This window comes from Macadamia integrifolia, chromosome 7 (genome assembly GCF_013358625.1).
Source record: "Macadamia integrifolia cultivar HAES 741 chromosome 7, SCU_Mint_v3, whole genome shotgun sequence".
NCBI classification, from domain to species: domain Eukaryota; kingdom Viridiplantae; phylum Streptophyta; class Magnoliopsida; order Proteales; family Proteaceae; genus Macadamia; species Macadamia integrifolia.
The window spans coordinates 18,941,714-18,967,205 of NC_056563.1; the positions used below are offsets into that span (position 1 = coordinate 18,941,714).

Sequence of the window (25,492 nt, forward strand, 5' to 3'; positions counted from 1 at the left end):
TTTTTTTTTAATTCTATTAATGATGACACTTTTTTTTTAAATACATCTTAGATGATATACTTACACATCCAAATGCAAAACTAAAAGTAATATATTGGATTATTTAATTTCACAACATCTTCAAATGCAAACCTAGCTAAGGGAATAAATTGATTTATTTAATACTTATTCATATTACATGTAAACTACACAAAATACCAACCTAAGACTAGATATACATAAAAATATAGGAGTAGCTCCGAATACTCCTGTAAGGAGGAATGATACAATTCAGATTAGACTAAAACAACTTTAGAAATATGGGAAAAGACATGTATAAATTAGGACTGATGATAAGTTTGGTTTTGAAGAGTTGATTTGCTTGTAGCGGGCCCCAATTAATCGTGGTAAGACTGAATTGAGTTGAATTGAAAAAGGAGTAGATAAATAATTAAGATGACTCTTTTGCACAGAGAGAGAGAGAGAGAGAGAGAGAGAGAGAGAGAGAGAGAGAGAGAGAGAGTAATTGGAGACGGGTTATAGAACCAAGTACAATGAATCCTGAAATTGGACCGATTCCCTTCAGCTGAAAATAAAGTTGAGGGACGAGAACCTGAAAATTAAGCATTTTTATGTCCACAACCCCCAATCAATAAATGATTTTCTATGCAATTCATAAAATGTTACTACTGATATGGATATATAAAAAATGGATTGTACTAATAAACCTACATTATTTCCAAAATAATTATTTCTCTTTTCCAAAATTATACTTTCTTTAACTTCTTCATTTTGTTTTGTATATATTCAGAAAAGATTCTCAGTACATCACCATTGCTATTTCCATGTATGACATGAAATGCTATGATGCATCCTATGTTTTGTTATATTTGCTTCAAGTAGTGTAGGTTCAAAGACCTATATGAGTAGTTATATTCTCTTGTTTTGATAACATTTAGTTAGGCATGTTACCTAATGAATTATAAAATATCGATGGGTAAGCAAATGAAAGAGAGTTAGATACATACATGGATGAATCTTTATAATGAAATATATATAAGAGAGGTTTGGGCATGCAACCATATATTGGTAAGCTAGTGGAATGATATGCAGCAATCATAAGGTTGGACACGGGAGAACAATGGGAACTTTTCCAAAGGGGGAGGAGAGAGGATGACACATGCTAGGAACGTTGGCAGTATGCCCATTTCCCAATAGACTGATTATCAAGGATGACTTTCGAAAATCATATAAAAACAATTTACTTCTTTATTAATGCTTAACCTAGAAGCCGTCTTCACTGAGAGTTGGGATTCCCTTGGCATATTAGGTCCTTGGATATGGAATAGACATGAGTCTTATCATGTTTCAGTGGGAGTTTAGTTTGGGCTATGATTGGGTATTTTACTTTCTGTATTGTGATTTATCATATTTGGTGGAAACAAAACAAGAGATTGGCCTAATTCCTTTCGCATTTGTAACTCGTCTCCTTTGATGAAGGTAGAAGACCTTCTCCCTCCCTTTCCACTTATAGATATGCCCCAAGGAACCATTATTGCTTCATCCTGGGATATATCAGTGCAGTTCACGCCCTCCCCCAACCCCCACCCCCAAACAAAATCCCTAGCCTTCTAGGTTTTTTTGCTTTCTTTTTTTTTTTTTTTTTTTTTATTTTTTGGTTTTTTTGTTTTTTTGTTGTTTTTTTGTTTTTTTTTCCTTCTTTTTTTGAGCTGCCGCTAGCTCTTGTTTTCCTTTATAGGCTTCTTGAGTGGCCTGTGTTGAGGGGCTTCCCCCCACCCCCACTTCAACCCAAAAGAAACAAAAAAAGCATTAATTGTAAACCTTACTGCAGAGGTCCATGGCCATCAATGGAGACAAACGCTTGGAACGCTTCAATGGTGGAAAGCACATTTTTACTGTGTTCTCATTCTGTATCAAATGAATTTACAAATCACACTGACAAGGTATGTATGAGTTTAATTTACTGTATTAAAGATATAAGTTTTCTGCTATTTCCCCAAATCAGTTCCATTTTCTTTTGGAATAATGCAGGTTGATGATGGGTATGGAACAGATCACCACATCTCACAAGATGAGGAGAAGTTTTTCCTAAGCTCTTTGGCGAAATCCTCACATATGTTGCCTAACCTAGAGTTCACCCTTGGGAGACAAAGTTGGCAAATGGACTATGCTGAACCTTCCAATGAGTTAACCCTCCTTAAGTGTTAAAATATTACCATATATATGTCAATAGAAGGGGAAGGAAAAAAAAAAAATTCTCCATGGCTTATCTTCTTAGTCTACAGTTTGACATGATTGCTTGGTTGTTCCCATTAATGGCCTATAAATAGCTGAGAAATGAAGGAGGATGAGGAGAAGAATATGATGTAAATGGAAGTGAAGTGGGCAAGGGAGAGGTGGAGGCTGGGCCATCTGGTCATAAGAGTGTATAAGTAGTGTGGCTTTAACTGAAAATATTGAAATTTGTATGGGAATGAAATGATAGCTTTGAAAACATATTTGGCTTAGTCAAGTACGTACTTTAGGACTTGGGGGTTTTCAGTGGGTCACCTCTTTGATGAGCCAAATAGACTCAACAAAAAGAAAGAGTGAAAAGAATCTAAAAACAAAAGAAAAGTTGAAAAGGTAGACGAAATTTTATGTTGATATGCTGATCTCAATGGGGTCCAAAGCTTCCGCATAAACTTGGGTACTCATAGTTCTTAAAACTTGATTGAATGAGCAGTCAAACAGGAAAAATAGTTTGAGTTTTCTATTGAAACTGCCATGATGAAAAAAAAAAAAAAACCTGAAATTTTTTTCCAATGGGTATTAGAATATAGAAGCTACGACATGATTTTTTTTTTTTTTTTTGGATGAATGGTAAATATATTAATACAATAGACAGCCTGTTGGACTAGACGAGGGAAATGACCCTACAAAAAGGAGGACAACAAGCCCTAAGAAAGAATCCAAGGGGCGGAGATAAACGAGCGAAAAGGAAAGGGATACAACAAAAAAAGGGGGAGGGCAGAAACATACCAGAATAAAGCTAATGATAAAACAAAATAGGGGAAAGGAGGAAAATGAAAAAAGAAAAAAAAAAAGGAAGTGATAATTCAACAAAACTACTACATGATTATCTTTAAATAATAATTGTATAGGGCCTCAGATTTTCTCTAAGTGAGGCTCGAATCTTGAACTTGAATTACACTAATCTCGATTCTATGCCTAGACACAGGTGGGGGCAAATGTCCCCCCTTGTGTAGAAGATGCATCCGCATGACCTCCTATTGGTTTGTGCATTGGCACAGTGCCATGCATATTGGTAGCATTCTCTTGCCGTTATAGAATATATGTAATATGACAATATAACAGACAATATACACTAACATTTGTGATAATCAAAGATGCATTTGCATTGAAATAATAAGGGGTGTTAATGAAGAATATGGCCTTAGTAAAACCTCTAATGGAAATTACATGCCACAATGGAACATGCTAGGAGAACCATTAATCTAAACCTAGAACCAAGAGACCTCTTTGTGGATCTGGAAGATAGACCTAGGTTTAGTTTGGTTGTCAATAAATGAATAGAAAAGAAAACGAAAACGAAAAAATTTGACAATTTTGTTTTCTTCTTTTCTTTTCTATTAATTTCTTGACAACCAAACTAGGCCTAGTGTAGTTCCTTACGCATGTTACATGTCAAAGTGTAGACATCATTACGTACAGAGAGTGACGTAAAATAGTGGAATAACCATTTCGTCATTTTTGTTTTGATTTGTCAAGCTATCTAATGGAAAGTGTGATCTAGCAATGGACTTAATGGACCAACTTTGATTTCTTAGCCAGATGGACTAATTGTAAGAGATAAACTTAGAAAAACATTGAGTTTGGGAAAAAGAACGCTTCTTGGCTGCGCAAGGGGGCTCACTTGGATATCAACAAAGTGTGGATTTTTTTCAATTTCACATGGATAGAGGCAACATTTCATTGAGAGAGAGAGAGAGAGAGGGAGATTTCTGGTAGGATAATAAGTGGGCCAGAGTAAAGCTAATGATAACCCACCAAACTCCCCTACCACATATAACACACAAGTCTTCAATTCTAATCTAATTCCACAACCCTCTTTAGAGTGTACACAAATTCCAAATTTTAGGGGAAATTTTAAGAAAAATTGAACTTGAGCTGAAAAAGATAAATGGATAAAGAATGCCAAATAACCAATTTAGAGGGGATGTGTTGTCCTTAAGAAAGCCCAACTGTTGATTAGCACTGCTATTGGGAATTATAACTAAATAGGGAAATGAACGCTCATTGATTATGTGAGAGGGCACACATGGGCATTAACAAAGTGTGAGTGTTTTGACTTTCACATGGGTGGGGGCGTCATTTCATTGTTCTGCATGTCTGAAATCTAAATGCAGGGACCACGTATCAAGGGAGGATTCATTTCCCCTATTGATTTATAATTCCCAATAGCGGTGGTAATCAACAGTTGGGTTTTTTTTAGGACAACATGCCCCCTTTAAATTGGTTATTTGACATTCTTTCTCCCTTTATCTTTTTCAGCTCAAGTTCTAGTGTTCTCAAAATTTGAAATTTTCCTACACTCAAAAGAGAGTTGTGGAATTAGATTTTTTTTTTTGGGGGGGGGGGGTGGGGGGTGAGTGTGAGGGGGTGTAAAAGGTTGTGGAATTAGATTAGAATTAAAGACTGGTGTTGTATGTGGTAGGAGAGTTTGGTAGGTTTTCATTAGCTTTACCCTGGCCCATTTATTATCGTACCCCATTTCTTCTCTCTCTCTCTCTGGGGCAACAAAATGACACCCACACTCTATTATTTGGTATTCTTTCTCCTCTATCTTTTCAAGCGTTCTCAAAATTTTCCACAAATAGGGATTTTCGTAACGCGAAAGAGGGTTGTGGAATTAGATTAGATTTGAAGACTGGTAATATTGTATGTGGTAGGAGAGTTTGATGGGTTTTGATTGGCTTTACCCTGGTCCACTTGTTCTCCTACCCCAACTCAGCTTGTTATGGGTGTACTAATTCCATAAGAAGCCACCAATCATTTGCTTTAGTTCTTGAACTGCAACACAGACTCAAATCTTCTGCGGGCTGACAGTGAGTGGCAATGAGGATCCAATGGTTGGGAAGGTCTTGACATGCACCCCAGTTGTCCGATGTTCACTGCCACTCACTGCTTCCCCGCAAAGAATTTTTATGCCTTCAACACAGAATTTATCGAAGTTGTTGCCATTCATGATTGATGGGCTAAACTCAAACTGGCCCATCCTTGATATAACCTAGGAGAAGAAAGAATGTTTTGGGTTAGAGTAGAACCAATGTTAAAAGAAACAAAACCCTTTATCAGATCTTTAAGTCCAACAGAGAAGAGAACAAAATCCGGGTCAGGATTAGGAGTCTCAAACATGTGAATGGAGGTGATGAGGTTTAGGTCATCAGTTTCCTTTTCAAGAGAACAAAAAAGACACAGGTCTTCAACTTGAAAGAATTTAAAATGTTTGACTCTAGTATTAAACTCATGATTCAAAAGTATCCATAGAAACATTTTGAATTTTGGATGTAAGAACATTGGTTCAGATTGGGCTTTTAGAAACTAAGGAAGATGATGGGCCTCAAATAGAAAGAAAATTAGCTGCAATCTTCAGAACCCCTTTCTACGAACGATGACAAATCAAGAAATCTTCATGAGGGGTAAAGGCTAGGGGAATAGAGAGGATTTTTGAGACATTACAGACCCAAGGAATAAGGGCATTAAGGTGAGGGGTGTTCAATTGTCTGAGAAACATAACTTGAAGAACTACAACTTTCATGTCTTCAACTTCAACCCAGAATTAGCGCCTGAGTTCCAAAATAAGGTTCAAACTTACGTATTCGTAGAAACGACTACATAAAGCTATAATTTCTAATTCCGATTGAACATGTATCACATTGAAAGTGTGTTGACTATGTCGACAACAATGAACAATATCATAGTCACGGCACATTGCTCAACATATTTGACGTTCAATAAACTACTAACATATAAAATTCTAGGGCGATAGAACCGTCCCTAATCTCGTGGCTATTGCGTCAATGTACAGGCAATAGAAAGTTAAGCGGAAGTATTGACCACACAGGGGTAGGGCGGTCCTTTCATGCTCATTGTGTCTTGGCGTAGAGGGCACTACTAAAGACTTCTTTTTTTCCAAAATATTATTACACAATGCAATATGCTAGCTTCTAGATGTCAACAAGGTTGGTAGTCTAGTGGAAGGAAGCCCTTGCCCCATCACCGCTCGCATTGGTATACCCCATCATCATTTGTTGATCTTATAGAAATGTTGCTTACCGCATATGGGCTTCGACCTGGGGCTATGATCACTACGAACACCCTTTTTCCTTGATCAAAAAAAATAAAAAAATGCTAGCTTATAAAGAATAAAAATCAACGAAACATGCTTTCCCTACTTTAGAGTTAGAAGAGCTTTGGATAAAGTTCTACCTAAAAAAACAGAGAGAGAGAGAGAGAGAGAGAGAGAGAGAGAGAGAGAGAGAAAAGAATAAAAAAACTCAAAGAAAACTAAAGGGATCCCAGAACCAAAATATACGAAATACTTTTGCTTCCTTTCCCTTCGATTATAGGATTTCTATAGTCGGCCATCTCCGGGATTTAAAACCTTGAAATAACCAAATTACCCGGAAGATGGGAATGGTGTCTTAGTCGGGCTCGGGCTGTGTTGTCCCATAATTTTCGTAAGGTTCTGAAAAGAAATGCAGAAGCGAGAGAGGGAGGGACGAAGAAAAAGATGCAAGGTCTTCAGCACCAGCAGCAGCAGTTGGCAGCTCTCCTCTCTGTTGTCCTCCCCAAAGACAACTCCTCCTCTTCCTCCGCCTCTGAAGACGACGACTCTGCTCGTCTCGCCGCTCTCAACTCGCTCCACCGTGCTATTCTTTATCCTTCCAACTCCTTGCTCGTTGCTCACTCTGCATCTTTCCTCTCCCAGGGCTTATCTCAGCTGCTTTCCGACAAGTAAGTACAGTTCCTCCATCGATTCATCTTTTATTCGTTTTTGGTCGTATTGGATGTTCCTCCGATTGGAATGGGTGGTTTTCAATTTACCTGTAGTGTACTTGTTCATTTAAACGAGGAGAACGAGATGGGTAATACCGGATTTATTCTTGCGTCTCTCTGTTGTCTAAGAGTGAATTTGGGCTTGAATTTAGCACGCAAGGGATTAAAACCCACCTTTGAAATTCTATTTATTAAGACCATGTGGTCTCTGCACTTTCTTGGACAATCTTGAATCACTTTAATTCCGAAATCATTCGTTTAAAAATTTAAAAAAATGCAAAGGCAATTGCTTCTTCCTGAAGTCTATACCTGAACCAGAACCGATATGCGAAAAAAATAGAAGAAAATTGATGGCAGGGAGAGGGGTAAGGGGGCGGAAGAATTCATTGCTGCTTTCGGCTCTGAAGTTCGGCTTGTGTCTATTAAATGTAGGATTTACATAACCGTTGACAATTTATCTGTCAGGTCCTACTCGGTGAGGCGGGGCTCGGCTATTGCCTATGGTGCCCTATGTTCTGTAGTTTGTTCAAGCCTTCTAGCTCCCAACGGAAGGCAAAATCAGGTTATAGCTGGTAGTTTAGTGGACAGGTTTATCAATTGGGCTCTGCCACTGCTAAGGGATGTCAGGGTTGGAGATGGGATGGCCGAATTGGCACTGGATGGTCTCCGGGAGTTTCTCAATACTGGAGATGTTGCTGCAGTTGAGCGATATGTTCCACCAATTCTCAAAGCGTGCCAGGAACTTCTCGAGGATGAGAGAACCTCCTTGAACTTACTCCATCGGTTGCTTGGTTTTTTGTCGCTGATATCACTGAAGTTTTATAGGTGCTTCCATTCTCATTTTGTTGACATAATTGATCTCCTTCTTGGATGGGCATTGGTGCCAGACCTTTTGGAGTCTGATAGGGGCATTATAATGGATAGTTTCTTGCAGTTTCAGAAGCATTGGTTGAGTAATATGCAGTTCTCACTGGGACTGCTGTCGAAGTTCTTGGGTGATATGGACGTCTTACTCCAGGATGGGAGTCCTGGAACCCCACAACAATATCGGAGGTTACTTGCTCTGCTATCTTGTTTCTCTACAGTGCTGCAGGCTACAGCTTCTGGGATGCTGGAAATGAATTTACTTGAAAAAATCAGTGAGCCCCTGTTTAGATTGATTCCTCAACTATTGGCATGTCTCTCCATGATTGGCCGGAAATTTGGGTGGTCAAAATGGACCGGACAGTCCTGGAGATGCTTGACTTTATTGGCTGAAATTCTGGGGGAAAGGTTTTCCACATTTTATTCAGTTGCCATTGATATACTGTTCGAAGGCTTGAGGGAAGAAACTCCTGTCCAACATGTAGGCTCTGGCAAGGTTACAACCTTACAGGTTCATGGGGTGCTGAAGACAAACCTCCAGTTGCTTTCTCTACAGAAGCTTGGACTCCTGCCGTCATCTGTTCAGAAAATACTGCAATTCGAATTTCCTATTTCGCAGCTGCGGCTGCATCCAAATCACCTTGTGACAGGAAGTTCTGCTGCCACATATCTTTTCTTGCTTCAGCATGAGAGTCATGAAGTGGTTGGACAGGCAATGGTTTCTCTGCTTGAAGAGCTGGAGCTATTAAAGGGAATGGTTGGGAAAATTTGGGAGTGTAGGGATGTGATCAGTAGTGTAACAGATTGTAAGCCTTATTCAAAACCCGAGTTATTTTCATTGATTAAGTTTGACTTGAAAGTCTTGTTAAGCTGTGTAACATTGGGTAGTGGAGGGACTCGTCTTGTTCAGCCAGCAATTGCTGCTTCCTGCAATGAGAGGTCAGTAAAATTGACATCTTATATTTTGGAGAAACTGTATCCGTTCGACTTACCTATTGAAGGGTGCATTGAATTGCAAGCCAGTGTTGTGAGGGCATTGAGCAAACTCAGTGAAATTGAATTCTTAAGCAAGTGCACCATAAACAAAAGTTCTGTCAACACAAATCTCATTGATATCACAGCTTCAAATCTATTGGATTGTGACAACTTTAAGAATGAGTATTTCATAGTGATTAATGATTATTTGAGGAAGTACAGTATGCTCCTTGTTAAAGCTCTTGATGTTTCTTCTCCTCTTGCTGTTAAGATAGAAGGTTTACAATGGATCCAAGGTTTTTGTGAGGCTGTTCTAACTGTGACGGAGGATTTGGTTTCTACCAAGGATTTTTATCCAGTGGGTGGATATGCTTTTGTTGCTGGTCATTTGATTTTCACTATTTTGAATGCAGCTACAGATCGGGAGCTGAAAGTGAGATCTCAGGTTGCATCAACATTGGAAAGTCTGCTGCAAGCGAAGCTTATTTATCCTGGACATTTATACTCCATTACTGAAGTTGTCCTTGAAAAACTTGGTGATCCTGATGTTACTATTAAAACTGCTTTTGTCAGGTTACTTTCCTTTGTCTTACCTCTGACAATGTATGCATATGGCCTGTTTGAATATGAAATGGGTACTACATGTAGAACTGGTTTGCTCAGGTTAGGCAACAGATCGTACTTGCACTGGAAGCAAGTATGTGCACTCATGCAGCTGCCAAGGCAATTTCACTCACAGCAGCTTGTTTCCATTCTAAGTTATATCTCACAGAGATGGAAGGTGCCTCTTTCCTCTTGGATCCAGCGCCTTTTTTATAGCTGCCATGTTACAAAAGACTTCATTTCCAACCAGCTAGAAAAGACGGGAAATGTCGGCCTATGGATGGACATAAAAGTAGAGGGAGATATGCTGGATAAAATTTGCTCGGTAAATAACCTGGCCGCTGCATGGTGGTCTGTGCATGAAGCAGCTAGATACTGTGTCTCTGTCCGCCTGCGAACTTACCTTGGTGGTCCCACCCAGACTTTTGCAGCCTTGGAGCGCATGCTTCTAGACACAGCACAGGTGCTGCAACTAGACACCGAGCAAAATGATGGTAACTTGAATATTAGTTTATCTAGTACTCACCTGTTACCCATGAGGCTATTATTGGATTTTGTCGAGTCCCTGAGGAAAAATATATATAATGCCTATGATGGTTCGGTTGTTTTACCATGTGCTACCCGGCAGAGTTCCTTGTTCTTTCGGGCTAACAAGAAGGTCTGTGAGGAATGGTTTTCTCGCATATGTGAACCGATGATGAATGCTGGAGTTGCACTGCATTGTCATGCTGCTACAGTTCATTATTGCACATTGCGATTGCAGGAGCTCAGAAATCTAGTGGCTGCAGCTTTGAAGGACAAATCATGGGGCCAGGTATCTGAGAATCACCGCAATCTGAGAGGCAGATTTGCAGGAGATGTTTTGAGAGTCTTACAGCATTCAGCTTTGGCTCTTTGCAGGAGTCATGAACCTGAAGCTTTGATTGGCCTACAAAAATGGGTTTCAATGACATTCTCTTTATTGTTTGTGGAGGAGAATCAGAGTCTGAGTAACAGTGAAATGTTGGCACCTTTTTCGTGGATCACAGGACTTGTGTATCAGGCACAGGGGCATTATGAAATGGCTGCTGCTCACTTTACTCATCTGCTTCAGACTGATGGGACTTTGAGTTCTATGGGTTCTGATGGTGTGCAGTTTGCTATTGCACGTGTCATTGAAAGTTACAGTGCACTCTCTGATTGGAAGTCTCTAGAAACATGGCTATTGGAGCTGCAGGTTCTTCGTGCAAAAAATGCAGGGAAAAGTTACTCTGGTGCACTAACTACTGCTGGCAATGAAATTAATGCAGTTCATGCCTTGGCCTGCTTTGATGAGGGAGATGCTCAAGCCTCATGGGCATATCTTGATTTGACACCTAAAAGTAGTAGTGAGCTCACACTTGATCCTAAACTGGCATTGCAGAGAAGCGAACAGATGCTTTTGCAGGCAATGCTTCTTCACAGAGAAGGAAAGGTAGAGAAGGTACAACAGGAAATAGAAAAGGCCAAGTCAATGCTGGAGGAAGCCTTGGCTGTTCTTCCCTATGAGGGATTAACTGAAGCAGCAGCATATGCCACCCAATTGCACTGCATTTTTGCATTTGAAGAGGGCTACAAAGTTAAAATCAGTGGAGATGAACCCAAACTACATCAGTCGATTTTAAGTTTATTAACCCAACTCATGCAATTTCCCATTGATAGAGTTCATCAAGACTGTAATTTGTGGTTAAAAGTTTTCCGTATTTATCGTACTGTGATTCCAACCTCCCCAATAACTCTGCAGCTGTGCCAGAAGTTGATGCATTTAGCCCGTAAACAAAGGAATTTAAAGATGGCACAAAATTTGAACAAATATCTTAAGGATCAAGTCTTGAGTTGTGCTGAGGGGATGTATCGAGATTTTCTTGTTTCAAATATGCAGTATGAGGGTATCCTGCTGATACATGCTGAAGACAAGCTTGAAGATGCTTTAATGGATCTTTGGTCATTTGTGCGTCCTAGTATGCTTTCTCCAACAATAGTGTCTTCAAATGTTGACAACACTCTCAAGGCCAAGGGATGCTTGAAACTCTCAAATTGGTTGAGGAATTATTCTGATATGAATTTGGAGAATGTTATTCGCAAGATACATGCAGATCTCAACATATCAGAGTCAGATGCTTCTCTTGGCGGAGGTGGGCCCTCTGTTGGCAGTGGAGATGTAAAATCCAACCCAAGCATCGATCAGATTCTTGAGGAAATAGTTGGTGCAGCTGTGAAATTGTCCACTCTTCTATGCCCCAACATGGGCAAGTCATGGCTTTCTTATGCCTCTTGGTGTTATAGTCAAGCCAGAAATTCCCTCCCTGCTGCACATGGTACCATTCTTCAGTCGTGCTCTTTGTCTCCAATTCTTGTTCCCGAAGTTCAGTCTGATAGGTTCAAATTAACAAAAGAAGAGGCATCAAGAGTGGAAAATATAATCTTAGAGCTCTTCCAGAAAATATCTGGTGCAAATGATGCAGGTGGAGAATGTATTGTCTGGTCTGATTCTCATGAACATTTGAGGCATGAGAATAATGTCAAGGCTTTAGCATGCCAAGCAGTAAATATAATTGAAGCTGCAGCTGGAGCACCCGGAATGGAAGACTCGGAGGGTGAGTGCCTCTCTGCTACTGTGACTTCTCAGTTGCAGTTGCTCTTTCTACATATGGATGCTGGCCTGCAGAAAGCCGACATTTTGTCTTCAATTGATGAATTGGTTGATGTTTGGTGGACTCTAAGGAGGAGACGGGTATCACTCTTTGGTCATGCGGCTCATGGTTTTATGCAATACCTTTCACAATCATCCTCTAAACTTTGGGAAGGTCATTGGGCTGGCTCTGATCTTGACCCGATGAAGCAAAGGAGTGGAAGCTACACTCTTAGAGCTACTTTATATGTCCTACAGATTCTTCTCAATTATGGGGTGGAGTTGAGAGATACTCTTGAACCTGGTCTCTCAACAGTTCCAATGTTGCCGTGGCAGGTCGGTTATTGTTTAGTTGTAACATTGCTCAAGTAATCTGACTAGCAAGAGATTCTGATAGCAGGGTTGCTACTGTTTGTGTTTGTAGGAGATTACACCTCAGCTGTTTGCACGGTTAAGTTCTCACCCTGAGCAAATAGTACGAAAGCAACTGGAAGGTTTGCTGATGATGCTCGCAAAGCTAACTCCTTGGTCCATAGTGTACCCTACATTAGTTGATATAAATGCTTATGAAAGGGAACCTTCAGAGGAACTTCAGCACATACTTGGGTGTTTGGTAACCATCTTTCACTAATTTATTTGACATACCGGGTGTCCATTGAATTTATTTTAATGCCTTGCCTTGTGTTTTCTGTTTTAATTTTTTGTTTGTGGTAGAAATTGGGACTTCGATCATTTTGGAATTGGCAAAAGGTAGGCTGGGTGGCCTGTCTATAAATTCCTGGCTCGACAGCGTACCTACTTGGGTCATGTGGGAGGATGATGTGGCGATTCTGACCTTTTATCTAGGGAATTATCTGGATTCACCATATGTCAATTTTCTGACTCTAATTCAATGATTTACCTTCCCATGTATTGGCATGCACCATTCTGGTAGTCTGTGTGCCCTCTCTGCAGTGTTGGACTTTTCAATGTTTGGTTTTACCACTTGGCCTACTCCGTCTGACTTGAAACTTGACATGTGAGTAGATCTTGGGGTATACCTCTCCACCATATTTCATCCCCACCTGATCTGCCATGTGGCTCAACTAAATGTAACGATCTGCCAGGAATCTATGGATGGGCTGCCCTGCCAACATGTGCACTATTTTATTTTATTGCTACGTATAGTTTGTTCATATTTTATTTGTTAAACCTTGCACTATTGATTGTTCAATGCCCTTTTCATTGTGATCTGGTGCTTAGCTATTTCATCTTTAAGTTTTGTTTATCCAAGGAGATCTGAGTTTGCTGAAGGTTGAGCATGGGCCTGCCATTCTCCCTTGCTACCTTGATATGTTCTTTGGAAGAACTTTTTCCTTTTTATGTTCTGGCCATGAGACAAGAATAAGGTCGAAATATTGTGGCTCCATCTGATTACTAAGTTTACTACATCTTGAGATCAATTTACTTGGACTTAATGAGGAAAATAAAGATTCTATTTGAAAAGTTTGATTACCATATTTAGTAAGAATTTAAGGTAGTTACACAGTCATGATTGAGCATGGGCCTACCATGCTCCCTTGCTACCTTGATATGTTCTTTGGAAGCACTTTTTCCTTTTTATGTTCTGGCCATGAGACAAGAATAAGGTTGAAACATTGTGGCTCCATCTGATTACTAAGTTTACTAAATCTTGAGATCAATTTACTTGGATTTTAATGAGGAAAATAAATTGAAAAGTTTGATTACTATATTTAGTAAGAATTTAAGGTAGTTACAGTCATGATTGAACATGGGCCTACCATGCTCCCTTGCTACCTTGATATGTTCTTTGGAAGCACTTTTTCCTTTTTATGTTCTGGCCATGAGACAAGAATAAGGTTGAAACATTGTGGCTCCATCTTTCCCTTCACTTGCAAACAGATGGTTAAGGGTCTGGTTCAGAGTTTGTTTTGAAGTGGACGGGTTGAGTGGTTGTTTGTAGTTGGAGCCATGGATCAGAAAATGTTTAAAAATTGGAGATATCCTTGTATTCTTCTTTCCTTCCACCCTTTGGCTCTTTTGGGCCTGTTTTTAAGATGGTGGTCTCCAGTTTTTGTTGTGATACAAATATTTTTGTGATTTATATTGACATATGTAGAAATCTGATCTATATTGTTCCCCTATCTATCCAACACAATGGTCATAATCACAATATCATCTCTCATGTGGCTCAAATCAAGTACCATGATGTCCCTCTGTCTTTCATCTATGTACGTGTGTTTCCCTGTCCTCTTCAGTAAGTAATCTGTTTCTCTTCCCTGGAAATGACAATTGAGGCTCTGATGAGGTATAAAACAAGGTGTACCCAGGACACGAGGCTCCCGCCACTGCGGGGTCTGGGGAGAGTCAAAATGTACACAGCCTTATCTCCACTTCGTGGAGCGGCTGTTTCCTGACTTGAACCCGTGACCACTAGGTCTGATGAGTTATGCTAGATTGAAATAATAAATACTAGCAAACCTTTGAGAAACCAGAATAATAGTCAACCAGAAAAAGGAGAAATAGGGGCAGAAACTAAATGGAGTTAGAACTAACAAACCCTACATCCGAAGGAGATGAAACTAATATAGAATGGAGGCCCTAATGGGGTGACTATGTGATTAATATATCAAAGCAAGATGAGGGTTAGATTGGGAGAAACAAGCAAGGGTAATGTAAAGCGAAGGTGGAAAAGTCAACCAAGGTGACAACTGCTTGATTTTTTAATCAAAGAATAACCAATAATCAAGGTATAACTGCAATACAAAGCAAATCAGATTAAGAGAAGAGATCAGGTCTGGAAACCAAGCCTGCCAATTCCAGAAATTAAGGTTTCTGAGGCCAGAACAGAGCTAGATCAGTAGGGTAGCTAGGATATACTGAAATAGGTCCAAGAATCACTCACCAAACATCATGGTTCAAGGTTTCCACTTTCCACCGATACCGTCGAAATTTCCCACATTGCGATGGTATCCCAAAACTCCGATACCAAATTCCATATGACTTTTAAAAGTCACTTGTTTCGATCAATGTCGACCAAAATTCCCACATTTCGGTCGAAATGTGGGAATTTTCGAGTGTATCAATGGGTCAGCCGTTATAAAACCTTCTTAAATGAGAAAGCAAGCCTTCTTATTTTAAAATTCCGACCCTCTCCCCCTATTTCTTCTCTATGAAGTGGAAACTTGAGAAACACTCCAAATTTTACCCTTGTGCCATCTAATCTTCATTCTAAGTTTGGATCTTGCACATTTATAGAAAATCTAACCAAGGAAGGGAGTTGGGACCAAAAAGATAAATCCTATCTTCCCCAAACCTTGTGTACCATCATTCGAGAGCACCGGTTCATTTGGCTATGGTGGTGGGTATGGATAGTATGGTGGATCTTCTACTCCATTTGGAAAAGAGGGTAGTTTAGGTAGTGGGTCATCTTTTGTTGACAATATGTTAGTATCTTTGGGTATCCATCCAACCTTGTGTGCCACATCCACATCCTGTCACTGTGACTAAGCCATTCCCTAGGCTGGGATACATAGGTGATGTTGATGATGCATCTTATAGATGGGTAGTGACGGTCTACCAAAACTATTGGGCCCAAAACATGTCATGGGACTCATATGTGGTGCATTCAGAGGAGCGGCTACAACATCTGCAGTGGTATGCAACTCGTGGACTGGAACCGCCTAGACACTCTACTTGGAATTGACTTTTTAGTGTTGAGTGTTGAATGTTGAGAGATAACTCACAATTATGTAATATTATTATTTATTTTGGATCCTTTGCATTATTATGTACTTGTGTAGATTGTAGACTACATATAATATAGAGTATGTACATATGTAGTATAGTTTCAGACTTTCAGTCAATGACTCAATGTATTTTACCAAACTTTGGTTCACCCCACAAGTATGACTTTAGGTGTTTTTTCCATGAAATTAATTATGTGAATCATAGTTTTTAAGGTGGTAAGGCGACAAAGGCATTTGAGGGTCTTTCGGAGCTCCTTAGCGATAAGGCGGGCATAAAGCGTCGCCTTATTGACTAAAGCGTTCCTGTGTAATTTTTTTATAAAACCAATCTATTTGGCTCAAATCCTAGTTGAATCTTATTACTCATATGTTAAATAAATATTAAAAGTTCAAATTCATACCAATGTAAGATATTCATCAAGAAAACAAATCAATAAAGTGAATAAACTAAGTTCATCTTCATCAATCATCAATATTCAATCATCAATCATCAATCATCAATCATCAATCATCAATCATCAATCATCAATCATCAATCATCATAACATATTAACATATAGTATAATTACATAATTATGAAACAAAATTATAAATATAAAGAAAAGAAATAAAAAATACAAGTATTTATTATACTTATCTCTTTGATGCCAAAATGAGTGCCTAAGCCCTAAGGTCATCCACTATATTTCTACTCCTGTCAAAGAAGAATGAAGCTCACCGCTGCCGGAGCAAAATAGTCCCCTGGATCAGTGGTTCTTTCTTGTTCCTTGATTCCTTCTCAAAGTCCTTTCTTAAAACCCTTGACAAAATCCAAACCCTGTTTGTGAATCGTGTTTTTGTTTTGTTTGTTTTGGTCATTTTTGGTGGAGTAAAGCTGATCCCGCACATCTCAAGTGTTAACAAAACCATACACCTACCAGTAAAAAATCTATATTTGGAATCTTCATCAAGTAATTTTAAAATGTGTTTAAGAAAAAAAAAAAAAACCCATAAGGCGCCACTTCACATAAGACGGAGCACTGCCTTACCATCTCTAGACTGCATCAGCGCCAAGGCGCTAGTAAGGCGACGCCTTAGCAACGCCTTAAAAACTATGATGTGAATGTGTTAGAAATGTCTAACGTCGTACATAAAAAATGAGGCAAAAAAAACACATTTTGGGGGTTGAAACCAAAGTTTCCACTCAATCGGGAAAAATTCCCTGGTTTCTTCGAAATTTCCTATGTTTTGACCGAAATTTCGGTCTCCCCAAGGGTCGAAACCTGATACCTTGAACCTTGCCAAATATTGCTAGACTTCTTATAACCAGAGGTATGTAGATCCATTCAATTGATCTCTGTTTGAGGTCTAAAAAACAGAGCAAAACTCACTACAGGACAAGAACTTGGTGATTTCTTATATCTCACCAACCACAGGTCAGAACAACCTGAAAATTGGACCAAAGAGGCCCTTAGTGGGTGGATGGTTTGACCCAAATATCAGCCCTGGAGGATGGCTAGTTTGCTCTAGAGAGGTATGGATTGGTGCACAAGTAACTCAGAAAGTTCTGGGCAGAACTGAAAGGAAACTGAATTTAATACCTGTAGGAACTTCAACAGATCAATAGGTCATTGAGTAATTGAGAGAAGAAGAAGATAAGCAAAGGAAGAGGACCTCTCAGGCTTCCCACCACAGAGGGTCAACTGGATCAGACACCATTTCCATCAGCCTTGATCAAACACAAGACAAATCCCAACAAGGAGAAGCAGCAGCAGCAGCAGCAGCAGCAGCAGCAGCCATGGTTTAATTCTTCAAATCATGGAGCTATGGGAGCCTCCATGCTTGTATTCATAGCTAAAACAAAAGGGGGGGGGGGCAAGAAAGTCTCAAAAATAGAAACTTCTAATTGGTTGCCTATTACATAATGTTGGAATATGAGTCCACGATAGGGGGAGTGTCCCCATCGTGGAATTAGTCCTAGTCTACATGAGTTAGGAGGAGTTAGTTTCCTCGTCTAAGTAAGTTCCCTAGTATGATTAGGCTTTAGAGTCCTACTCATATTATGTCTTTAGAGTCATACTCAAAGTATGTAATCATAACTAATATAAAGAGAGTGGCTGGCGGTAGATTGTGATTCATTGAACAATCAATCGCACAAGCCTTGTTCCCCAATTCCTTTGTCTTTCTCTTCTTTCCTCTTCTTTGATTCTGGTTTTCAGATCTCTAAATGGTATCAGAGCCATGAAGAAGAAGAAGAAGAAGAAGAAGAAGAAGAAGAAGAAGAAGAAGAAGAAGAAGAAGAAGAAGAAAAAAAGATTAACCTGTGTTTGATTAGTGTTGCTGAAATATACACACACACACACACACACACACACACACACACACACACACACACACACATATATATATCTTCTCTGTTATCGTTTAGTTCTACTACGGTTCTCGTTGAGTTCGACTTACCTGCTTCGTTGTGATAATTCCTGGTTGGTCGATGCTTTCATGCTGATTGAGTGATTCTCTCCATGAGTTGCTGCTATTGCTGTGATATTTCCTTCGAACCAGGTCTGATTTCTGCCTCTGTTTTGTTTTTCTACAACAAGTGACGATTCCACATTGAAGAAAGACCTTGCAGACCCATCAGCCCCAATAGAATGACCTTGTCTTTTGGAGTATTGATTCTCCTCCATAGGGCGATTTATACACTAGAGATTCATATCCTAAAGCTTCCCTTACCTTGTGATTCAAGCCCTCTAAGAAGCCTGCAACTGTGGAGTTTGCCCAAATCTGGTTTCAGAGGATCACGTCTCCTTTTCCTTGCGCTGTTTGGAACTGCTGGTACTTGGATTCATAGAGGGGCTATAGTTGTAAATCCAAATTTAAGGTACTACTTCGAATGGAGCTCTCACGAGGAAGATCTCATTGTCGAAGCCAACTCCTTCACCATTGTTCTCGTTTCCAGAATCCAGGTTGAAGACGATAGCTTTGTTGAGTTATTTTTATTTTCTGATTTCCATAATACCCCTCTTTCTTCTTCTTGTTTACTAGTTGCCATTATATTTTGCCCTTTTCTAGTTTACCCCTGACCAATAAATCAATATCCTCTCATATCCTTGTGGTCTTTTTGAGACTTTGTCTTATTTACGATTCTGCCACTCCACTATTGATTCCAATCTATTTACTGATTTGCCGTTGTTCTTCTATTAATTGGACTCTTGCTAATCGGATGGGCCCGTAAATGATTATTCCGGTTTTAAAACCCTGGATCTGCATCCACTCCCTTCTCAATCTTGAGATATATTACCAAATTGCCATTACTTTTACACATTGTCATATCCCAGTGTCTCTTTTACTGACCAAGTATCCCCTTGGACATACTGTTAATTACAGTTATGCCATTACCCATTGTTATTGTCTATTATGAACTTGGATAGGTCTATACCAAACCCAATTGGGTATTTTGACCCAGGTTCTGCATCAATTGGGGATTGCATAAAGTAATTGCAGAATTGCCATTGGGCATATACATGTGCCACTTTTATTGCTTTGGGGGCCCCAGAATTGCATCTTTGAGATTGAAAGTGTTTTTGGCACTGGTATTGGCATACCAAGGTAGTTGGAGATTGTTTGTTCAACCTTGCTGCCATGAGAGAGAGATTAGACATTATTTTATTTTATATAATGCTCTTGGTTAAGAGTTTATTTGGGATGTTGATTATTGGAATTCTTTGTTCACGTGTAATGCTACACGTGAGGGGGAGATTGGAGATTTTATTCATCAATTGGAGATTATTATTATTAGTGAAGATTATTTATCTGCTCGTGTCTTCAGTAACAATTTTAGCTTTTGAAGGGCAACACTAATGAAGTGATATCTTAAGATGAGGTGAGCTCTTAAGGATATAAGTTGCTTCTCTCCATCTTTACCTTTTTTTAAAGCATCATATGGTGTATTTTGAAGATTGGTTGTCCACCTTGTGCGATTGAATTAATTCCTTTATTTGAAGATCGAGTTCTTCCCTTATATTGTAGATCGTGTCTTCCCCTATTGGAAATCAAGTTCTGCAATTATAGGAGAGCATCTGTCATTGTTATTATTCCGCTGCTATGGTATTTTGGATTGCGGTTGATGATGTCTATAATTTATGCGACTTTTGGTTCTTCCTTTTGGAGATTGAGTCTTCCTCAGATGTTGAAGATCAAGTCTCCTCCTCTGGAAGATCAAGTACTGCACATGGTGTTGATTATCTACCATCGACTTTGTTTGTTGCTGGTGCTTCAACATGACATTTTTATCTACTGATGCTACTGATGGTGGTGTGCTTGAGTTGATATTACTATTGATTTTATGGGGGTTGATTGAAGTTCCTACAGTTCATTGGAGTCACCAACTACTATTCAAGATTGGTGATGCAATTGATTTTCTATTCTTGTTGGTCCAAGCTGAAGTCTTTCTTTTGATACATGTATATTCCAGCTTGAGGGGGAGTGTTGGAATATGAGTCCACAATAGGGGGAGTGTCCCCATCGTGGAATGAGTCCTATTCTACGTGAGTTAGGAGGAGTTAGTTTCCTAGTCTAAGTAAGTTCCCTATTATGATTAGGCTTTAGAGTCCTACTCATATTATGTCTTTAAAGTCATAAAAGTGTGTAATTATTTCATAATTAATATAAAGAGAGTGGCTTATGGTAGATTGTGATTCATCGAACAATCAATCGCACAAGCCTTATTCCCCAATTCCTTTGTCTTTCGCTTCTTTCCTCTTCTTTGATTCTGGTTCTCAAATCTCTACACATAAGTTTCCAAAAACTGAAAATAGAAAAAAAAAAAAAAAAAAAAAAAAACTAATGACTTGACTCAACTAATGAAAAAGGAAACAAACTAATCAATCTCGCATGCACCCATAATACCCCTAGTTTAGGCCCATAAAAGTGGCCTATTACACTCAAAACACATGGGGTCTTTAGTTACTCTTTACAGGTAGAGGTGTTTAAATATACTTCATATTCTTTTGGAATTTGGAACAAAGGTTGACTAGCTCTTTGGAAGCTTAGAGCTTTAATTATGAAACCGTAGGTGGGTTTTCCAACAAAAGTTACTGTTCTTTATTCTTCTTCTTATATATTTTCCTCTATGTTTTGAAACCTACCTTTTTTCTATTGGGATAAATTTCTTAAATATTAACTTCATTCTCCTTAAATAACTAGTTTATGTTACTAATCTTCCTTCTTTGCTGATTCCTTAAGCTATAATTTAACCTTAATCTCTTTTTATCTGTTTCCATATCATAGATCTCTCCCTGCTCAATTTCCTTTTAATACCATAGGAATCTGAGAAATCTGATAAATTTGTATATAAGGTTTCAAGTATTGGTGTCAAATTGGTTAGATTGGCTGATTCATATTGGCATGGCTCTGGACCAATCCCTACCGATCTTCCACCTATCCTGATAAATCTGGATTGGCGTAGATCAAGAATTGACCCGATCCAATCCCAAGTGGCAACACCAAAATCCTTGGTCTTATATCATCACTCATTGTTTTTCAATTGATTTAAAAATGTAAGGATTTTAATTGATTGTTACAAGCTGGTACATACCTGAATTTCCTAGACCTGCTAGGTTTAGTTTATATCTGTCCATTGCACAGGCTAATATTGGGGAACAACCAGACGTTGATATCTGGGAGTGCTGTTTTGGGAACAGATATGGAATACTCTTGGACTAATTGAACCTCTTTCTACAGTGAATGGTGTTTCTTTTCAGGGGAAATGAAATTAATTGGAGAACTTGAATTCCGAGAGGGTTTTGCTTATTACTCTTAAGTTTGCCTCTTTATATGTCTGCAGATCACATGAATTAGCAACCTTCTTTTCCTTATTTCAGCTTGCATGCCTTGTGGGATGCTTTTAGTTGAGAATTATGATGCTTGATTGTATTAAAATGATGTGCCTTCTCAATTAGAGTTTGCCTGCTTGTTGGCGCATGCAAATATTCTGAAGTATATGTTGTTACGTGCAGACTAAGCTCTACCCAAAATTAATTCAAGACGTTCAACTTGTGATAAATGAGCTAGGGAATGTAACTGTTCTCTGGGAGGAGCAATGGCTCAGCACGCTTCAAGATCTTCACACAGGTAGCTTCCTTAGGATTTTTTTGGCTACTATTTCATGGTTCTGTATGTTTCTACCATAGGCCTTGCTTCTATGCTGTGTGACAGTTTGCCACTTACCTTACCTTGTACTTATATGTCAAGTTTCAGCCTCTTCGAACTTTGCCTCATGTAGAATAGACGGTCTACAAAATTGGTTGAGGAATTTTTTTTTTTAATTTTTTTTATTATTTATTATTTATTTTTATTTTTTTAAGATGAAAATATACATCACGACATTATGCTGGGCTATATAGTCCAGATGGCCAGATGGGCCATGAAACTGGACACATGTGCAGTCTAAATAGTAACCTATATATCCAGTCGGCAGAACATCCTTTACATGGTAGAAAACCATGGGGTTGAGAGCATCTTTTCCATTGGTGTTATTGTTATTGTTGATTAGTAACCATATGTAAAGCATATATTCTATGCGATGTCCAAACCACATATTTAAGACGGAGTTATGTTGTCTACAGTCTTTGGGCTGAGTCATGTTGGAGAAATGTTTGAGAGGAGAAAAGAGAGAGAAAGGGTCTCAGAATCTTGATCAAGAGGGAGTAAGTTGTTGTAATTCTTCTCTATTCCTTTATTGTCAAAAGAAAGCGGTTACATAAATTGGTAATTGGAAGATGCTTACAAAAGTACGTTTCCTGTTAAGGTTTAAGATTTCGAACCAGGCTTGAAACCAAAATTTCTGTAAAAAACCTATACACTTTTGCCCGCAGGTTTTGACGAAGGGTTTCATCCAAATGGCCAAAATAGGTCACAGAACTTCTAGGATACCTTATTTAGCCCCTTTAAACGTAGTGGAACTTTGAGATTTTAAAAAATCACTCCCATAATGATAGTTTGACTACGGAGTCTAGGTTGGTAATGTAAGTTATACACTACTGTATTTCTCAAAGGATGGTTCATTTCCAAAAAAAAAAACAAACTGTCACGACCCAGATGCTTGGTAAGGGTACGATTCTCACGGGCATTGATTAAATGATCGATAGATTCCAACAAAACATCCATAACAAACTTTATCAATTTCAAATCTTAAACCAAATAATCAACCATTGTCATAAATCGCAAACTACTCCTACTGGTGGCAATCTAAGTTATGCGCAGGTTAAATTTCAAATCCAACTATTAGAGTTTACACCTCAAATTTATCCGTATTACATTCATCTAAAAAGACGGAAATAATAACTAATAAATAAATCTTTGAGTCGCCGTCGAACTCCACTCCAAGCATACCTCCATCTAAATCATCTCTGTTGTTAAAATAATGGTGTAAGCTCAATGAAAGAATAGTAAGAATACAACACAGTAACAATAACCAAAATCACAAAGGTTTAACAAAATTTTAGTTTTCTCAAAATAACATCTTTAATAAAATACTTCCATTTTAATACACAGTTTAACACTTCAGCCGGCATTGAGGGAAACCGCCAGCCATCGCCCATACTCTAACAGAGAAGCTGGATAATCACCTATAAGTCACATTTTCATCACCTTGTACACCACTGACACTCACTTGTGTATAATGGGTATCCAAATCTCCAGTTTTTGCGGCTCCATGGATCACGTCTTCCTAGGTGGAAATTATAGTCTATTACCCTAAAAAAATATATTATCTATTTTCACCTTTAAAAAATCACATTTTTACAAAATCACCTTTACACAAAACCACATTCATAATATACATCACATAATAATAATCGTTTTTACCAAATTACAATCACCTCCATAATTGCATGACTTATAAAAAAAAAAAAAAAAGTAAGTATACACCAACACACCCCAACTATACAAACATATCAGACATCACTTCATACGAAAATACCACACACTTGTGGTGTAATCTCACTATAGTCCCACTTACCACAGCCTGCATGTCTCCTACTTCAGCTTTTCGGGTTTTGAATGTTCGAATAAGTCACAACCTGCAATTGGTACATCTTCCCATTAATTCCCTAATTCAAAAGTCACTCAATACCCCCTTTCCCCCCAAAAGTAAACAAAAGTCAAAAGTCAACCCAAAAAGTCAAACATCTCAGACAGGGTCAAAAAGTAGGAAAAAATAGCTAATAGGTAGGATAAGAACCCTTTAAAAGATGGGAGTGATCCAACAAGTGGTTTGGGAGTAATTTAGAAATTAGAGATCTCTCTTGGGCAAATATACCAAATATAGACTGAAATTTCAATCTGACTAAACAATTGGTCTGAAAATTGGAAAATATCTCATATTCAATTGTTAGAATCAAAGCCCTATGGTTTTATAACAGTCCAAAGGCTGAATGAGAACTAATTTTGAAAACACTTATAATGGACTCCTTTAAGAACACAATTTCGGTATATGAATGTTTATGATATTAACTCAAATCCACAAATCAGAATAGGCTACAAACATTGATCGAATATCACACGATGTAGTATTAACACACCCCAAAATTTTGTCCAATCCGACCAGTATTGGGTCCCAAAAAAAAACCCTAGCCCTAAAACAGATTAGGTTTCAGTGAGGGGGAGGCCAATTGAATCATTGAATTACTAAGTTAGAATCAAGCTAACCCCAAAACTTTTGGGTAAAGTGGAAACTAACCATTGATTTGGGTTGTGACTAGATCTTGTTATGTACGAAATAAGGACAGAAAACCAGTTCAAGAATCAAAATTTATAAAAGTATTGACTTACCTAACGTTGTGGATCAAACACAAGGAAGTCTTCACACATGAAGAGGAGCAGCAACAACAACAATTTTCATTAATAAAATTCGTGTACAATGCTTGACCGCCTTACAAACTTATCTAGAAAACTCAAAAATAGACTTAGACACTAAAAATGAAAGGCCTAACCCAATCATTAACTAATTGGACACCTAAATTGACTAGGAAACCGCAATAACAAAGGAAATAAATTCAAAACAGGACTGGACTTATAGATTCCTAATCCAGTCCAGCTAAAACAGTTAATAACAGGTAAAATAAAGAAATAAAGGTTCTTACTTGACTAATCCCGTATGCCCAACCTATATCCATATTATAGGCCCATAAAAGTGGCCCATTACAAGCTTAGAATTAAAGGTCCAACACATATATAATCCGTCCCAAAACGTATTTCTATTAAAATAAGCTCAATTAGATATTAAATCTGCTTCACCCCTCCTTCTAAGATTTGAACCTCTAACCCTCTCACCCACTTAAGTCATAACCACTTGCCTGACATTGTAATTATTTATTATGGCGACAAATCAAATATAAATAAAGAACTAAAACATTCTTTAATTTTCTAAGTACCTTATTCATCTATATGTCATTCCATATTTAATTGCCTCTAGAATTAAACTCTACACATTAGGTTATTAAAGAAAGAATCACAGCATTTTACAAAATTACCACTCTAGTATAAAATTACGAATATTACTTTGGGCAGAAAACATACTCTTAGGTTTCTAATTTCTGGGCATTACACA

General features: G+C 38.4%; 2 protein-coding genes across 2 annotated transcripts in view; both read left to right on the forward strand.

Annotated features, from left to right (window-relative positions):
• Positions 1-2,496, forward strand: part of LOC122083681 (probable transcription factor KAN4) — a 5,570-nt gene extending 3,074 nt beyond the window's left edge. The window contains exons 5-6 of the mRNA XM_042651553.1: positions 1,832-1,943; positions 2,032-2,496. Coding sequence (XP_042507487.1) covers positions 1,832-1,943; positions 2,032-2,208 — 289 coding nt within the window. The 3' untranslated portion in view covers positions 2,209-2,496. The remainder of the gene's footprint in view (positions 1-1,831; positions 1,944-2,031) is intronic.
• Positions 2,497-6,514: 4,018 nt separating this feature from the next.
• Positions 6,515-25,492, forward strand: part of LOC122084303 — a 44,202-nt gene continuing 25,224 nt past the window's right edge. The window contains exons 1-4 of the mRNA XM_042652438.1: positions 6,515-7,020; positions 7,528-12,490; positions 12,579-12,767; positions 21,900-22,014. Of these exons, the coding sequence (XP_042508372.1) occupies positions 6,797-7,020; positions 7,528-12,490; positions 12,579-12,767; positions 21,900-22,014 (5,491 nt within the window). The 5' untranslated portion in view covers positions 6,515-6,796. The remainder of the gene's footprint in view (positions 7,021-7,527; positions 12,491-12,578; positions 12,768-21,899; positions 22,015-25,492) is intronic.